The following is an 18,305-nucleotide window of genomic DNA, read 5'->3' as shown; positions in this document are numbered from 1 at the left end:
TAGAAACAGCAATCCACCAGTCCAGTCTCACATTCTAGCTCTCGATACTTATTGGTAGACTACTATCAGTACTAGTTCGTAGTCGTGCTCGCGCGTAGCACGCGAAGGACTAGTCACAATGTCGGCCTTACACGAGAAACGAAGGAATCTCTTCGTCCTCCTCACCCTCACACTGGCCGCCGCCACGTCCGCCGCGTCCGATGTCTCCTTCTATCCCTCTGCGGAGACCGCCGCCGCGGCGCACTGCGACGGCACGCTGTACCCGGAGCTCTGCCTGTCCACGCTCTCCACCATTCCGGACCTCCACAAGAAGTCCCTCCCGGAAGTCATCACCCACACCTGCAACCGCACGCAGACCAATGTCGCCGCCATGGCTTCGAACTGCTCCTCCTACTTCCACGGGAGGCTCCTCAGCGCGCGAGACAGCGTCGCCCTGTCGGACTGCATGGAGCTTCTCGACACCACCATGGACGACCTCCAGGCCAGCATCTCCGACCTGCAGCACCCCGAGATGCGCCCGACCGTGGACCACTGCATGACGGTCCTCTCCGCCGGCATCACCAACCAGCAGACCTGCCTGGAGGGCCTCGCGTACCAGAAGGGCGGCGACGTGCGGTCATACATGGAGCCCGGCATCCGCCACATCGCCCGAATGGTCAGCAACTCGCTGGCCATGGCAAAGAAGCTGCCGGGAGCCGCGGCGCCCTCGCCGTCCACGCCGAGCGTGCAACAAGAGCGCCAACCATTCACGGGGTACGGGCAGATGGTGAAGGGGTTCCCGCGGTGGGTGAAGGCTGGTGACCGGCGGCTGCTGCAGGCGGCGCCGTCGGGCATTAACGCGAACGCGGTGGTGGCCAAGGACGGGAGCGGGGGCTACACGACGGTGTCAGCTGCGGTCGCGGCGGCCCCGACTAACTCGAAGAGCAGGTACGTGATATACATCAAGGCCGGCGCCTACATGGAGAATGTGGAGGTGGGGAAGAACCAGAAGAACCTCATGTTCATCGGCGACGGCATTGGGAAGACGGTCATCAAGGCAAGCCGCAACGTCGCCGACGGCTCCACCACCTTCCGCTCCGCCACAGTCGGTAAGCTAGTAAAACCATTGCATCGATCACTGAATATAAAATGTTGCCTGCTACAATCCCTCGGTTATTCGATAGTTGAGTAGGAATGCATTCTAAATTATAAGATGTTTTAAATATTTTAGTGTAGACGATATACAAACTACAAAATAAATAAACACATGAACTAAAATGTATCTATATATAAACTATTCGGAAAAAAATAGAACATCAAATAATTTGAATAAGCCTGATACTCCATATTTCTAATACTTATCGTTAAGTCGCATGTATCTTGGTTTATTTTAGTGCGTATGTTTATTCATCTTAACGACACAAATATTGCAAGTCAGGGAGAGTACTAGATTGTTACATGCAGTAAAGGGAGTTAACTGCATTGGGAGAACTCTGTTTTACACGTGGAATGTGTTTGCTATCATGCATCTTACCCATATGTTGCCCTACTACACGTAGAAGTACTTCCAAGCTAGCAAAGCCTTCAACAAGCGGGCCCTCAACTAGCTGCAATAGCAACACACTGTTTGTTAGATCCATCCATATCCGCTGTCATGTCTATGTATCCATATCCGCTGTCATGTCTGCACCAGTTATTAATAATATGGTAGTAAAACTTTCTACATCTATAATGTTAGCTTTTCTTTAAATCATTTTTTAAAACTTTAACCAGTCTCTTGCAAACAATGGCAACATATATGACATGAAAATGGTACCCCCTCCGATCCATATTACTTTGCCACTAAAATAGATTTATCTATAATTAAATATGTCTATATACACATCTATATTAGTGTCGTCAAGTAATATGAATCGGATGAAGTATATTATAAATGTGTGATTAGTTGTAAGTCAATTAAGAACTAACTTACTTCTCAGTCAGAAGATGACATCAAATTTTAGTTCCAACTCATTAATAGCACGAATCAGAAACAAATCAAATAGTCTAGAGGTACTTTTCTAGTTGCAACCTCACAAGCAACTGAAAATTTTCAGTTCCAATCCAAGTTGCAATCGATGTTTTTTCAGTTGCAACCCAGTTTGTAACTGAAAAAATATCAGTTGCAACCCAACTTACAACTCTAGTGCACGATTCACGATGCAAACCTAATTTTTTGCAAAAAATTCATCGATCCATTAATAATCATCTATATCAGTACAAACAGTGCTAAAAGTAATAAAAATTAAAAATATCAAACCAATATTATAAAACTACTTTAGTTCTCAGCTAGCAAAACTAAAAGTACTTTTATAATTAGATTTCATAATTTTTTTATTTTATTCTAAAATGTTGATCAAATTTAATATTTCCTCCAATTCAAAGTAATTTAATTAACTTTGAATAGATACATCCCACGTTTATTTATTAGATACATATCGACACAAAGTAGAGTCAATTAATATAAATTGGAGCTTAGGACAAGGCTAAACTTACATTTATTTGTGGATGAAGAAAGTATGCTAAATGTTGCTTACTACATTCCGTCCATTCGATCAGTAAGTAGCAATTTACGTAGATTGCTAAACATAAAGTAAATCGAGGTACACTACGGGAAAACACTACTACGGGAGACCTCGGTTTACATACAGAACGTGTTTACCATCTAACCCAACTACGTAGATACGTCCAAATTATAGCCTCCAACTAGCTACAATAGCAGCAGTACGATGTTTGTTAGATCCATCCATATCCCCGTACGTGTCATGCATGTCTATCCAAGAGCCTAAATGCTCGCCTTGCTGTACGAATTTACGCACACCAGCTTCACAGCATGTGGTCACGTACACATATGATCGATACATGTGAGTGTCACGATCTAGTTAACTGGAACACCAGCTCACCAAGCTATAGCCTGTCTGGATGTGGATAGAAATGCAGTGAGGAGTAATCATCATGTACTGCATTTATACATACACTTGTTGCGACAGGCGATGCACGTCTTGTTTCAAAAACAGGACGATGCATGTTGTACAAACACACTGTTGCACCAAACAGTATTCGGATAACATTGGCAGCAGGATTACATGCAACGATGCGGGTAACGGCGGTTTCTAACAGTGTTGGCCCGCACTAGCTAGTTTAACCAAATAGTATGACTTAGAGAAAAACAATAGTGCAGCGGCAACCGGTTATAACAATTTGCCACATCATCTAGAGTCAACTTATAGCTAATATGTACAATAGTAAGTTATAAAAGTGTTGTACTTTTACAATACATGGCCCACCTTTTAGTCTCACATTGTGTCTAGGAACACGTGCTAGAGCTGGCTATTAGATAAGAGCCCACTTTTCTTCTCTCTCCTAATCTCCTCCAACTAAGCAAATTTATAATATTTTAGCTCTTATAGCCAGCTGACTGTACCTTATTGTACTTGCTCTTAACTTTGTTCTTAGTAGATGACAGTTATTGGATCTCAGTTGCAACATGTTGCAACTCATCCTTGGCATGTATTACGAAGCAAATTTAATGATTTGAAGTTATCTTTGCTAGTTGTAATCTAGTAACTTGTAACTGGAAATTTTTAGTTGCAAGGCTAACTTGCAATTGGAAAATGTCAGTTGCAACCTAACTTACAAATCAAGTGCACGAATCATGATACAAATCTAACATTATGGAAGTCTATTGAGCACATGCTTCGTTCGTAGTCTACTCAGAATTAGCAATTCCGTTAACCAAAACTCCAAACTCACGATATATTTCCAGTCTCACATCCTCACGCCTAAGAATTCATGATCTGTAGGAGCATGTCCGGATGCATACCCATTAATCTTAAAGATAAAATCTTAAAGATAAACTGAATAGACATCGTCTTATGATTTTTTGGTGTTTCTGTGTGCTGCACCCAGCATGCCGATCTTGGCTTTGGACAGATCCTTGAGCATATCAGCCATAGTAGCCCACACCGCGGAGGCGTGCTCGAGTCAGAGAACTTGGGATAGCACGTGTCCTACGACATGCCTTTTGAGCAGGATGCTCACAACCCGATGATCCTTTGAGACCTAGACGACATAGATTGGATTCGGTACCTAGATCTTCTTCTTCTTCTTCTTATTCTCTTCATCCTCAACCGTCAGTATTGCGGATTTGGGATCGGAGTCATTCAGTAGCCCCATAACCCGTGCACCTTGCAGGGCCAGTAGAACTTGACTTGCTAGAAGATAAGCTTCTTGTAGGTTGTTTTTCGGGTAGAGGGGTCCCTAGGGCCGCCTAGAAGGACGTCATTGCCGATGAGAGCAAGGGATGGTCGATTGATGATCGAGGTTTTGGACGGCATCGGTGAAAGGTCCCCTCTGATTTTCATGCTAAGTTGATAGGCTAGCCAACTAAACCGAAAATCTGAACTCATCATCAAATGAGGTGATCAATATATTTTAACACAGGATAGCATAATTAATTGGCATACCAAGCTAGGCTTTCGAAATAGTGCATACAAGTAATCATCGAACCCTGCGCACATGTACCCATATGGTATATTGCACGGGACGATGCTATGCAAACACTACTGCACCGGACAGTATAGTTGGGTAGCATTGGCAGCATGGTTCCATATAGTTCCATGTACGCGTACGTATCCCCTGTGTGTCGGCAATGGTGTTTTCTGGTCGAGTTGGGGCTTTAGTAGTAAGATGTACGTGTTCACCGTTTGTAGTGCACGGCAGGATTGGGACTTTTTCCTGGTTGGCATCCGTGCGATCCATGGCAAAGTATAATCAGGCGCCACGCCGCACAGCGGCTGTGGGCCGGCAATGACTGCTCGGTCGGCGGATGCATATGGCCACCCGTAGCATTAAGTTTTCGCCCGTGATCGAGCTGGGAACCCTTAATTTTGCCCGTATGCGTCGGTGCAGTCAGTGCATGCTCTGATAAGACACAGGTCAGGCGGCAGCTTTGCTTGCCAAGTTGCGACGATGCACCATGTGCCTATGCGAACACCAGCATAATTGAGGCCAAGCAAGGTGTAGAGGATGCCCCTATCTATCATGGCTACTCTTTAAAAAGTTATGTCAATTTTTTCTAGATACAGATAAATCTATAACTAAAATATATCAATATACCTCCGTATCTAATTAAAGTTGGGAAGCTTTTTAAGAAAAGGAGTGACTACTACTTTCTTTTTGCGAATGGCTGCATCGAACTTTGTACGATCCGAGTGCAACGCTGTAACTACCAAATCAATCGTGTGTCTCTATCTCATAAAGAAAAGAGAATGATTCGCGATCAACGATTGTTATGGGAGGTTTTTGTGCACGTTGTTGCCTTCGGATTTGCACTGTTTTTTTCTTCGTGATTCATGATAAATTCCAAATCATTAAACATCTTTGTATTTTGGATAGCTCAAATCTATTACTACTCCATAACAAATCGATAACTTCCTAACTTACCATAACAAATCCCACAAAACTCTCTAGTTGACTCTCCATATATGTGCAGCCAGGTTTAATTAAGGAAAGAAAAACATTGCTTCTTAAATCTAAGCAATCCTTGGGGTTATGCATTAGAAATCTCAATTAATTGTTTCCTGTTTTGTATGGATTTTTTTCATGCATGTCATGTTGGAGTTGACCGGTGGAGGGGGTAATTGAAAAAAAGTCAAGCTACAGCCTTATATTGTGAAACAAATATCAGAAATCTATAGGCACTATAAAAAGGAACGGAAGGAATATTAATATACCTTCGTATCTAATTAAAGTTGGGAAGCTTTTTAAGAAACGGAGCGACTAGTACTTTGTTTTTGCGAATGGATGTATCGAACTTTGTACGATCCGAGTGCAACACTGCAACTACCAAATCAATCGTGTGTCTCTATCTCATAAAGAAAAGAGAATGATTCGTGATCAACGATTGTTATGGGAGGTTTTTGTGCACGTTGTTGCCTTCGGATTTGCACTGTTTTTTTCTTCGCGATTCATGATAAATTCCAAATCATTAAACATCTTTGTATTTTGGATAGCTCAAATCTATTACTACTATATCTGTGAATAAAATGATATCTTAGATTTGTCTAAAGTTAGATGAATGTAGAAGCTATTTAATGCATAGATACTTTCAAATTTTGATAAACCTAAATATCATTTTAGATAAACCTAAACATCATTTTATAAAGGGAGGTTTTTGTGCACGTCGTTGCTTTCGGATTTGTACTGCTTTTTGCTTTGCGATTCATGCTAATCATTAAATTTCTTTGTATTTAGAATAGTTCAAATCTATTACTCAATCTGTCCATAAAATGATATCTTAGATTTGTCTAAAATTGGATGAAACATAGATACTATTTAGTGTATAGATATTTTTAAATTCAGATAAACCTAAACATCATTTTATAAAGGGATAGTGCTAGTAAAATGCAACGAAAGAGAATGATTTCGTGCGGGGGATGTTCTAGACAAAGTCATTTCTCCAGTCTTGCCTAGTTTGAATAAATATTGTCAACTTCAAATTGTACTGCTTTCTACCTAGTCTTGCCTAGTTTGATCCGATCTGCACACACAGAGGCGCATGGGAGTAGATGTCAGTTTGTCTTTGTCGTCGTCAATAAATACAGGTAGGACGCTCACGGTCCTGTGGCCGCCCAGACGGGCCTCATTGTTGCCTTGCGCGTGGGCACATGCTGCTGCTGCATGCGAGGCGACGCTTTCCATGCAGCGTCAGCGTCTGTTCGTCCATCCTCTTCGCTCGTTCTGGCCAGATATGAAGGTGGCTAATACTTGGCCCACAAATATAATGGATATGTAGAAAGCGATTGTTATTCATGACCTGTCTGGACAGAGATTTGGTGCACATCAGCACGAGTGATCCTTTATTATAAAATAATTAAAAATTACATTTCTAAGTTTTAGAAAATTAGAAAATAAATTATGATGTAGCCATTATTGTATTCCACAAACGTGTAAATTTTCAGCTGCAAATAATTTGTAGTTTAGGCTACACAAAAATAACAAATTTGTAGATCTGAGTATAGTGATTCAGATCTTCAAAAAAAAATCAGATTTTATCATTTTTGTGTAGCTCGGAAAACAAAATATTTGTATTTGAGATTTTGCATGTTAGTGGGATACATCATCAGCTCCTTTTAGAATTTTGCTACAGATTTTTTTAAACACATAAATCTAATTTTCGAATTTGTTAATACAGCGAGAGCACTGCTGCCCAAGATCTAAAATGACTTTTCGCTGCCTATATGGCTATACATAGACAAATCTAACAATTCTCAACAGAATAAAACAAATCTAACAGATGTTGTAACTTGTAAGTCTAGCTGTTTTAGTGTGCATGCATGCTTCATCATTTGAATCTCCGACATATATCAGTACTAGTTGAAATGCATAATTTGGTGGGAGTTGTATTGAGCGGATGATTCGGATTTTAGCGCATGCATGGAGTAAAGGAGTTGTCTGCCGTTGATTTATTTATCGATGGTGGGTGGAAATTGTTAGGCTAGACCATCTCTAGGTGGCAACTCCGAAATACTCCTATTGAAGCCCTGAAGTAAAACACGCCTAACCTAAATGAAGTAAAACTCCGAAGTACATTCCCTCCGCAGAACGTCCGCTGCATATGAAGTCCTAAAGTAAAACACACCTAACCTAAATGATACTTACACCCGAAGAGACGAGCGTAGGTGATTTAGTTAAAAGTATATATATTGCATCTATTTTAGGTACTAAAAACAGAATAAGAAGGTCTAAAATAGGGATATCACGTTAATCCACATCGAATCCTAACTATTTTTTATGGCTAGATTTAAAATTTGTGTTTAGAATTTAATAAGAGCCTAATAATCACATAACTATATAATATTGTTTGACACGTTCAACTATGTACAAAAGAAAAATACGGCAACATATAGGACTAGCTAAGATGCAAGGAGAGTTGACACCGTGTCTGGAATTTTTTTTTGCATAGTTACTCCGTGTTTGATTAAAAAGATTGCATGGTTCTTGAGTGTCTGATTAAAAGATTGTGTGATCCTTCCACATTCCAGTGTTGAAAGGACCCAGATGCCTTGAGGGGGGAGCGGGGGTGTGAATAGGCAGTTTAAAACTGTTACAAGATGCGCATAACAATCGCGGAATAAAACTAGTGTTTACTTTGTCAAACGTAAAATCTATATACTATAGTTCACATATATATGTGCACCAACAATTTATACTAAGAAATTAAAAAAAACAACTATGTGATAGCAAGATATATAACTTCAAGATTTAATAACAACACTAGTTAAGAGTGAGCCTAATTCATTTGGTTAGGGATATATATAAGTATACAATCCAGACACACAGGTTTAAGTCCCCATGACACAAAATTGGGTTCTAATTATTTTTTATAAAATCACTATAGATGCTAAATAAAATTTTACAGCAATAGTTTTCGAAAATTAGGTTCTAGTTATTCATTGGTCATTTGTAGGAAGTCATGAGTCCTTTTGAACATCTTCACGCCAGAAACTGGTATTTGTATATGATTTGTATGGATTATGGAATTAATAGGTAAATTAAATTTACTGGGAATAATTATTTAACACTTCATAGTGCCAAATAGTACTTTTGCAAACAACTAAATGCGTGTTCACTAAAATGGAGTCAGAGTACATATTTGTTATATATACATTTATTTATGATTCAAATGACATGGACTTTTGTTAACAACTAAATATGCCTAATGCCATGATGAATTGTGGATTTAATAATTTAGAAACATGCGTATCCCATGCATTCCCTACAACAACAACATTGCTGAGGCACATGCAAAATTTTAAGAGTAACGCGGGGTGTGATTTTCTATCTCGGTCAATTTTTTGAACTTTTATGCAATAGCCAAATGGCATCATCCCATTCCCACTCCATTTATCTTTTGGTGGCTAAAACCAAATCTAGCGTACATTATTTCGGTGATCGAGTTCTAGTCAGAAAAATATGTCAGCTGAAAATTAGCAAGCTAGCATTTGAGAAACTGGTTTATGAACAAGCTAGCAAGCTATATGTAACAAATTATCGTACGTGGTAATGCTGCAGCGGTGGTGGGCAACAACTTCCTGGCCCGGGATCTGACCATCGAGAACTCGGCCGGCCCGTCGAAGCACCAAGCGGTGGCGCTCCGCGTCGGCGCCGACCTAGCCGCTTTCTACCGCTGCAGCTTCGTGGGTTACCAGGACACTCTGTACGTGCACTCCCTCCGGCAATTCTTCCGCGAGTGCGACATCTACGGCACCATCGACTTCGTGTTCGGCAACTCCGCCGTGGTGCTGCAGAGCTGCAACCTCTACGCGCGGCGGCCCATGGCGAGCCAGAGCAACGTCTACACGGCGCAGGGCCGGACGGACCCGAACCAGAACACGGGCATCTCCATCCAGAAGTGCAAGGTCGCCGCCGCGTCGGACCTCGCCGCCGTGCAGTCGAGCTTCCGGACGTACCTGGGCAGGCCGTGGAAGCAGTACTCGCGCACGGTGTACTTGCAGTCGGATCTGGGCAGCGTCGTCGACCCCGCGGGGTGGCTCGCGTGGGACGGCACCTTTGCGCTCGACACGCTCTACTACGGCGAGTACCAGAACACGGGGGCCGGAGCTAGCACGTCCAACCGGGTGAAGTGGAAGGGTTACCGCGTGATAAGCAGCTCGTCGGAGGCCAGCACCTTCACTGTGGGGTCATTCATCGACGGCGACGTCTGGCTAGCCGGCACGTCCATCCCCTTCTCCACCGGGTTGTGACCGAATTATTCTATCACGGCGAGTTCTGGCCGTGATGGTGATAAACGAACGCCGCCCGGAAGCGAAAAGCGCATCAAATTCTATCGTTTTGATGTCCATTCTTTTGTTTTTGCAAACCATCCATAGGTGACTGGTTCATTGTTGATACCTGCACCAGATATACTTGTGCAATATATATGTAGTTCTTCTTCATGACGGTATGTACTTATGCACAATATATACATATTTTTTACGGAATTGCTAAGTTTCAGCTAGCTGAGACGTAGCTTATGTCTCGTGCACCACCGTTGGATTTTATTTCTGCTTATATTTTTTGTTGTTTGCACTTTATTTAGATCTGCATTGAAACGCAGTAATGTAATTCGACTAAGACATAAGTTAAGTCTCAGTCGACTAAGCCTTAGAGACAATCTAATTTTTATGGCCATCGATGCGGCTGCAATTTTCAGGTTTCTGATACGTCCAAAACGTATCTACTTTCCCGAACACTTTTGCTATTGTTTTGCCTCTAATTTGTGTATTTTGGATGCAACTAACACGGATTAACGCTGTTTTCAGCAGAACTGTTCTGGTGTCTCGTTTTTGTGCAGAAATCCAACTTTCAGAAAAATCCTCGGAATTTATGCGAAAGGTCCTATTTTTCCGGAAGACTCACGGAGCCGAAGGGCAAGTCGGTGGAGGCCCGAGGGCCCCACACCCTAGGGCGGCGCGGCCCGGGAGGGGGCGCGCGGCCCTAGCGTGTGGCCCCTCGGCCGGCCTCCGACGCCCTCCTTCGGACTACTTATCGCCTTCGACCTAAAAACGCACGAGAGAAGTCGAAGTCGCCGAAACCCTCCGTAACGCCGCCACACCGCGAAACTCCGTCTCGGGAGCCGAAGTCTCCGTTTCGGCACTCCGCCGGGACGGGAATTGGAGGAGATCATCGCCATCATCACCACCGACGCCTCTCCATCGACCAGCCATGTTTCCCCCATCCATGTGTGAGTAATTCCCCGCTGTAGGCTGAAGGGGATGGTAGGGATTGGATGAGATTGGTCATGTAATAGTGTAAGATTGTTAGGGCATAGTGCCAAGTGTCCGTAATTGGTACTTTGATAATATTGTTGCAACTTGTTATGCTTAATGCTTGTCACTAGGGCTCGAGTGCCATGATCTCAGATCTGAACATGTTATTATTTCATTATGATATTCATTGTTTATGGTCTTACCTGCAAGTTGTATACACATGTCGCTGTCCGGAACCAATGGCCTCGAAGTGACGAAATCGGGACAACCGGAGGGGATGGTAGTGATGTGAGGATCACATGTGTTCACGGAGTGTTAATGCTTTGCTCCGGTACTCTATTAAAAGGAGTACCTTAATATCCAATAGATTCCCTTGAGGCCCGGCCGCCACCGGCCGGTAGGACAAAAGATGTTGTGCAAGTTTCTCATTGCGAGCACGTACGACTATAATTGGAACACATGCCTATTGATTGCTTTGTACTTGGACACCGTTTTATTATTATCTCGCAAATGCCCCGCTTGATTGTTACATGAGTTTCTCTCATCCATGCAACGCCCGTTATCCATCCCCGTGCCTACGTATTTTAATCCTGCCGTTTACTATAATCACTACTCGCTGTCCGTTACTCTGCTGTCGTTATTTCACTATCGCTACTGCTATAAAACTGTTACTACTGATAAACTCTTGCGAGCAAGTCTGTTTCCAGGTGCAGCTGAATTGACAACTCCGCTGTTAAGACTTTCAAGTATTCTTTGTCTCCCCTTGTGTCGAATCAATAAATTGGGTTTTACTACCCGCGAAGACTGCTGCGATCCCCTATACTTGTGGGTTATCAAGACCGTTTTCTGGCGCCGTTGCCGGGGAGCATAGCTTTATTTGGAAGTTCACTTGGATTGATATTGTTCGCTGCAAATTCTCCATCATGGGTAAAACTCGCGATCATAAAGTCGCCATATTACCATCCACTACAAGAAAAGGTACAACTCTGAGTACCTCTGCTGCTCTTGATTCACCATCTGTGATTGATAAACTTGTTTCACCACCACATGCTTCACTTGCTGGTACTTCTGCTGAATCTGAAAATTCTTATAATATTGATGATGCTTCTGCTGTGCTTGATGATAGTGGTTCATTGGGATCTTTTCTAGACGCTACAATTGTTAGGTCTAGACAAATTGAAAATGCTGAAACTCCTAATGCTACTACACCTGTTAATTCACCTGAACTTGATTATTCTAGTGATGATCCTGATGAAGATTATGTGGAGCTTAATGATGATTTTATTAATAGATGCAATGCTACTCGCTGATGCAAGTAAAATTAAAAAGTTTCTCACACAATATACTATTAGACATAAGTTATCTCCTGATCCTAAATTTGCCACATCTCCTATATGCATTAAGGATAAAGATTATGATTTTTCTCTTGATCTATCTCATATAGCTATTGTAGAGAAAGCACCCTTTTGTGGTACTCGAAAAAGAAAGTGCTCTGTAGAACACATGATTGAACTTTCTTCTATGAGTAGCTTGTTTTCTGATGATATCAAGATGCGTACTTATTTTGTCGCTAAAATTTTTCCTTTCTCATTAAAGGATGATGCTAAAACTTGGTATAATAATTTGCCTCCTGGTTCTATTAAAAGTCCAACTGATTTGCGTGATGTTTTCTTTCAAAAATACTTTCCTGCTAGTGCTCAACATGTTGCTTTACAGAAAATTTATAGATTTGACCAGGGAGATGAAGAGAAGTTGCCTGAGGCTTGGGCAAGATTTTGTTCTCTTATCAGAGCTCGACCTGGACATGATTTAGAAAAGAATGATCTACTTGATATATTTTATAGTGGACTAACTATTGAGTCTAGGGCATATTTGGATAGTTGTGTCTGGTTGTGTTTTCAGAAAAGAACTCCGGACGAAGTCGAAGAATTATTGGCTAAAATAGGCCGGAATCATGATGATTGGACTACGCCTGAACCAATTCCAACGCCAATATTGAAGAAGAGGGGTTTAATTAAATTGAATGATGAAGATATGAGGGAAGCCAAGAAGTCTCTCAAGGAGAAAGGTATTAAATCCGAAGATGTGAAGAATCTACCTCCCATAGAAGATATATGTGAGATAATTCCCCCTTCATCCATGATTGAGGTAAATTCCCGTCAGCGCTTTACTAGGGAAGATATTCCGTTTTCAAAACCTCCTGCGCAATGCTTAGATGAGTTTGATAATTATATTATTAAGCAAAATTTTTTAATATGAGAGTAGAGAATCATCTAATGGAAAATTCTCAAGCTATTAGCAATTTGCATGGTATTGTGGAGAGAACCTCCAATGATGTTAAGATGCTTGTTAAACATTTTCAAATGGTTCAAACTCAAATTGATCAGCTTACTAAAGTGCAAAATGACTTATTACAAAATAATTCTAAAGAGAAACATGCTTATGAAGTAACAACTAGAGGTGGTGTCTCTACCCAGGATCCTCTATATCCCGAAGGGCATCCCAAAAGAATTGAACAAGATTCTCAACGCATTGAACCTAGTGCTCCTTCTAAGAAAAAGAAGAAAAAACATAAAAATGTTGTAGAATCCTCTCGAACCCGTTAATGATCCTAATAGTATTTCTATTTCCGACGCTGAAACTGAAAGTGGTAATGAACATGATAATAATAATGGTAATGATAAGAATGATGTTTCTGATAAAGAAGAAGTTGAAGATGAACCTGAAAAGCAAGATAAAAATAATAAGTATACTAAAGAAGATTTTATTGCTAAGAAACATGGTAATGAAAGGGAACCTTGGGTGCAAAAGCCAATGCCTTTTCCTGCTAAGAAACTAAAATCAAAGGAAGAAGAACACTATAGTAAATTTTGCGATTGGATGAAACCTTTATTCCTGCAAATCCCTTTGACTGATGCTATTAAATTGCCTCCTTATTCAAAGTATATGAAAGATATTGTTACTAACAAAAGGAAAATCCCCAATGAGGAAATTTCCACTATGCTTGCTAATTACTCTTTCAATGGCAAAGTTCCAAAGAAGTTGGGCGACCCGGATATACCTACTATTCCTTGTTCTATTAAGAATAATTATGTTAAAACTCGCTCTATGTGACTTGGGAGCCGGTGTTAGTGTTATGCCTTTTTTCTCTTTATAAGAGACTTTACTTAGATAAGTTGATACCTACTGATATATCTTTGCAAATGGCCGATAAATCTACTCGCTATTCATGTTGGTATATGTGAGGATGTTCCTGTTCAAGTTACTAATAACTGCTTGATATTAACTGATTTTGTTGTGTTGGAAATGCCTGAAGATGATAATATGTCTATTATTCTTGGAAGACCTTTTCTTAACACCGCAGGGGCTGTTATTGATTGCAATAAAGGAAAGGGTACTTTCAATGTTGATGATAGGGAGCACACCGTCTATTTCCCCAAGAGGATTGAAAAAGCATGTGGAGTTAATACTATTTCTAATGTGAGAACTATCAAAGTCGGAACTATCGATTGTCCAATATATGAGCCTAAAGAAGAATATCAAACTCTTGTGATTGGATCCATATCAATACAATTCAAGGTAACATGATTGATTTGAGGTTTATTTCTTCTTATGCTATGTAAAATTTATTTGGTGGCAAGACTTGATCAACCTTGTTAACAAATACTTTTTATATGCATAGAGGAGGTAAACAACATTTCTTTCTTCATCCACTTGTTCTACTTGCTGTAGCACTTTTTTTTTTGTAAAGTTCCTTAGTTAATTAGAGATTTCAAAAAAATTCCTGGCCAGTAATAATAAACTTAATACGCAGAAATGTGCATTTTTCAAAGTTTTCAAAAATTCACAAAAATTATACCGTTGGTCCTATTTTTCGAAAATGCACCTGGGAGCACTGGGGATGACCAGTGGGCACCCTGGGGTGGCACCCCACAGGCCGGCACGGCCAGCAAGGGGGGCGCGCCACCCTGGTGTGTGGGTCCCCCTTTGCCCCACTTCAGCATCTTTTCCTCCCACACTCTTCTCTCTCCCGAAAAAATCGACACCAGCTTCCTCTCACTCACGTTTTTGCTCAAGAACTCCAGATTTCTCGATCTCTTTGCTCAGCCCAGATTTCTGTCTGAAATTTGGCACATTTGCTCTTCGGTATGTGACTCCTCCAACCATCCAAATAGAATTTTGTTTGGTTGAGTATATCTTAAATATTTTGCTGCTGTAGGTAACATGTTTAGTGAGCTTGCATTCTTGTTCTAAGTGGTAGAAACTACTTTTGATGCATGATTAGTACTCTAGTAAGTTCTTATGGTAGTTTCCCTCAATTATATGTCACCAAATCAAATTTTATATTGTTTGTTGAAAAATTTCAGAAAAGGGGGATGGACAACTTTAACTTTGGAGAAGTGTTCCAAGGGGAGACAACAAGCACGGGGAGGCCCTCGAGGTCATCCACCCGATTCAGGCAATCCTACAATGAGGATCTCATCGCACCAAGCTTCGCACCCGAGGAGGACAATGGAGTCCCCAATGCTGCATCCTTTCCATGTTATGACTTTTTGAGTAATGCAGGCTTGTTGGATGATTTCTTGACCCTCGTCGGTAAGGCAGGTTTAACCACCTATGTGGGAGATGAGAGTGAGCAATACTATACGCTCACTAAAATCTTTGTGGAGAGTTTCAAATTCAACAATAGGCACTTTCGCCCGACCGTAGAATTTAAGATCTATGGTAAGCCTATTACTATGAAGTTAGAGAATTTTTGTGCTGCATTGGGTATTGTCCCTGTAGGTACAGCAAGGAAGATCGAGGACAACCCCAAGGAATTGCTGGAGCTCTATCGAGGGATCACCAATGATGATTGTCGCACCATTCAGCCGTGGCAAGATAAGAAACATTCAACTCCCCGCCATTAAGTATTTTGCTTATTACATTGGTACTAGCATTCTTGGTAGGGAGAACACTAGTAACATATCTAGCTATCACCTTGGTTTCTTAATTGCTGCACTCACAGGGGACACACCTTATCATCTTGGTGCTCTTGTTGCTCGCCGCTTATCTAACAAGGGGCCTATATTTGGAGGAATTATTGCTTCGCGCGTTTTAGCATATTTAGAGCTTCCTCTTGACCCTAATGATGTAAAAATAACTCCTATGAGGCTTGATATTGCTGCTATGAAGAGTCATCAATTTGTTACAACCGACTCTAGTTTAGATAAGATTGTCTATAGAATATTGTTTGCTGACGGGGAAGAGAGGGAAATCCTTTTGCCGCAGCCAGATTTGTTCAGTATTGACAGGAAACCATGGTCGCGCACTAAGGAGGAGGTGGATGAGCAATTGAAGATACAAGGCTTCTGAAGGAGATATGCCCTAGAGGCAATAATAAAGTGGTTATTATTTATATCTTTATGTTTATGATAAATGTTTATATATCATGCTATAATTGTATTAACCGAAACATTAGTACATGTGTGATATGTAGACAACAAAGAAGTCCCTAGTATGCCTCTTAAACTAGCTTGTTGATTAATGGATGATTAGTTTCATAATCATGAACATTGGATGTTATTAATAACAAGGTTATATCATTGTATGAATGATGTAATGGATACACCCATATTAAGCGTAGCATAAGATCTCGTCATTAAGTTATTTGCTATAAGCTTTCGATACATAGTTACCTAGTCCTTATGACCATGAGATCATATAAATCACTTATACCGGAAAAGGTACTTTGATTACACCAAACACCACCGCGTAAATGGGTGGCTATAAAGGTGGGATTAAGTATCCGGAAAGTATGAGTTGAGGCATATGGATCAACAAGTGGGATTTGTCCATCCCGATGACCGGATAGATATACTCCGGGCCCTCTCGGTGGAATGTCGTCTAATGTCTTGCAAGCATATGAATAAGTTCATAAGAGACCACATACCACGGTACGAGTAAAGAGTACTTGTCGAGAGACGAGGTTGAACAAGGTATGGAGTGATACCGAAGATCAAACCTCGGACAAGTAAAATATCGCGTGACAAAGGGAATTGGTATTGTATGTGAATGGTTCATTCGATCAGTAAAGTCATCGTTGAATATGTGGGAGTCATTATGGATCTCCAGATCCCGCTATTGGTTATTGGTCGGAGTGAGTACTCAACCATGTCCGCATAGTTCACGAACCGTAGGGTGACACACTTAAAGTTGGATGTTGAAATGGTAGTACTTGAATATGGAATGGAGTTCGAATATTTGTTCTGAGTCCCGATGAGATCCCTGACATCACGAGGAGTTCCGAATGGTCCGGAGAATAAGATTCATATATAGGATGTCATTTTATGTGAATTAAAATGTCGCGGAAGGTTCTATGGAAGGTTCTAGAAGGTTCTAGAAAAGTCCGGAAGAAACCACCAAGGAAGGTGGAGTCCACATGGGACTCCACCTCCATGGCCGGCCAACCCTAGTGGGGGAGGAGTCCCAAGTGGACTCCCCCTTTAGGGGGCCGGCCACCCCCCCATATGGGAGGTGGAACTCCCACCTTTGGTGGGAGTCCTAGCTTGGCTAGGTTTCCCTTCCTTATGGAAGGTTTTTGGTTCGGGTCTTATTCGAAGACTTGGAGACAAACTCTTGGGGATCCACCTATATAATGAGGGGCCAAGGGAGGGGGCCGGCCACCCTAAGACCACAAGCTGGCCGCCCCCCTTGAAGTGGCCGGCCACCCCCTCCCAAACCCTAGCCGCCCCCTCTCCTCCATATCTCCCGCGTAGCTTTAACGAAGCTCCGCCGGAGTTCTCCACCGCCACCGACACCACGCCGTCGTGATGTTGGATTCAAGAGGAGCTACTACTTCTGCTGCCCGCTGGAATGGGAGGTGGACGTCGTCTTCATCAACAACCGAACGTGTGACCGAGTACGGAGGTGCTGCCCGTTCGTAGCGCCGAAACCGATCGTGATCAAGATCTTCTACGCGCTTTTGCAAGCGGCAAGTGAACGTCTACCGCAGAAACAAGAGCCTCATCTTGTAGGCTTTGGAATCTCTTCAAGGGTGAGATTCGATACCCCCTCGTTGCTACCGTCTTCTAGATTGCATCTTGGCTTGGATTGCGTGTTCGCGGTAGGAAATTTTTTGTTTTCTATGCAACGTTATCCTACGAGTGGTATCGCAGCCGTGTCTATGCATAGATGGTTGCACGAGTAGAACACAATGGTTTTGTGGGCGTTGATGCTCTTGTTATCTTTAGTTGAGTACTTTGCATCTTTATGGCATAGTGGGATGAAGCGGCTCGGACTAACTTTACATGACCGCGTTCATGAGACTTGTTCCTCGTTCGACATGCAACTTGTATTGCATAAGAGGCTTTGCGGGTGTCTGTCTCTCCTACTATAGTAAAGATTCAATTTACTCTTCTATTGACAACATTAGTATCAACGTTGCGGTTCATGTTCGTAGGTAGATTAGATCTCTCTCGAAAACCCTAAACCACGTAAAATATGCAAACCAAATTAGAGATGTCTAACTTGTTT

At 41.8% G+C, this 18,305-nt stretch overlaps 1 protein-coding gene across 1 annotated transcript; it reads left to right on the top strand.

The window, feature by feature from the left end:
• The first annotated feature begins 53 nt into the window (after positions 1 to 53).
• On the top strand, positions 54 to 10,044 carry LOC124674538 (pectinesterase-like). Its single transcript, XM_047210583.1, has 2 exons — positions 54 to 1,088; positions 9,094 to 10,044. Exons 1-2 carry the CDS (start codon positions 119 to 121, stop codon positions 9,783 to 9,785), a joined length of 1,662 nt encoding a protein of 553 aa, XP_047066539.1. The 5' UTR covers positions 54 to 118; the 3' UTR covers positions 9,786 to 10,044.
• The last annotated feature ends 8,261 nt before the right edge of the window (positions 10,045 to 18,305 follow it).

This window comes from Lolium rigidum, chromosome 7 (genome assembly GCF_022539505.1).
Source record: "Lolium rigidum isolate FL_2022 chromosome 7, APGP_CSIRO_Lrig_0.1, whole genome shotgun sequence".
Classification (NCBI taxonomy): domain Eukaryota; kingdom Viridiplantae; phylum Streptophyta; class Magnoliopsida; order Poales; family Poaceae; genus Lolium; species Lolium rigidum.
This window is presented reverse-complemented; position numbering and strand designations above follow the sequence as displayed.

Bases quoted from the DNA above. Each gene is read 5' to 3' on its own strand.
- LOC124674538 (XM_047210583.1), top strand. From the start codon at position 119: ATGTCGGCCTTACACGAGAAACGAAGGAATCTCTTCGTCCTCCTCACC. The intron at 1,089-9,093 runs GTAAGCTAGTAA...GTAATGCTGCAG, and splicing joins CTTCCGCTCCGCCACAGTCG to CGGTGGTGGGCAACAACTTC.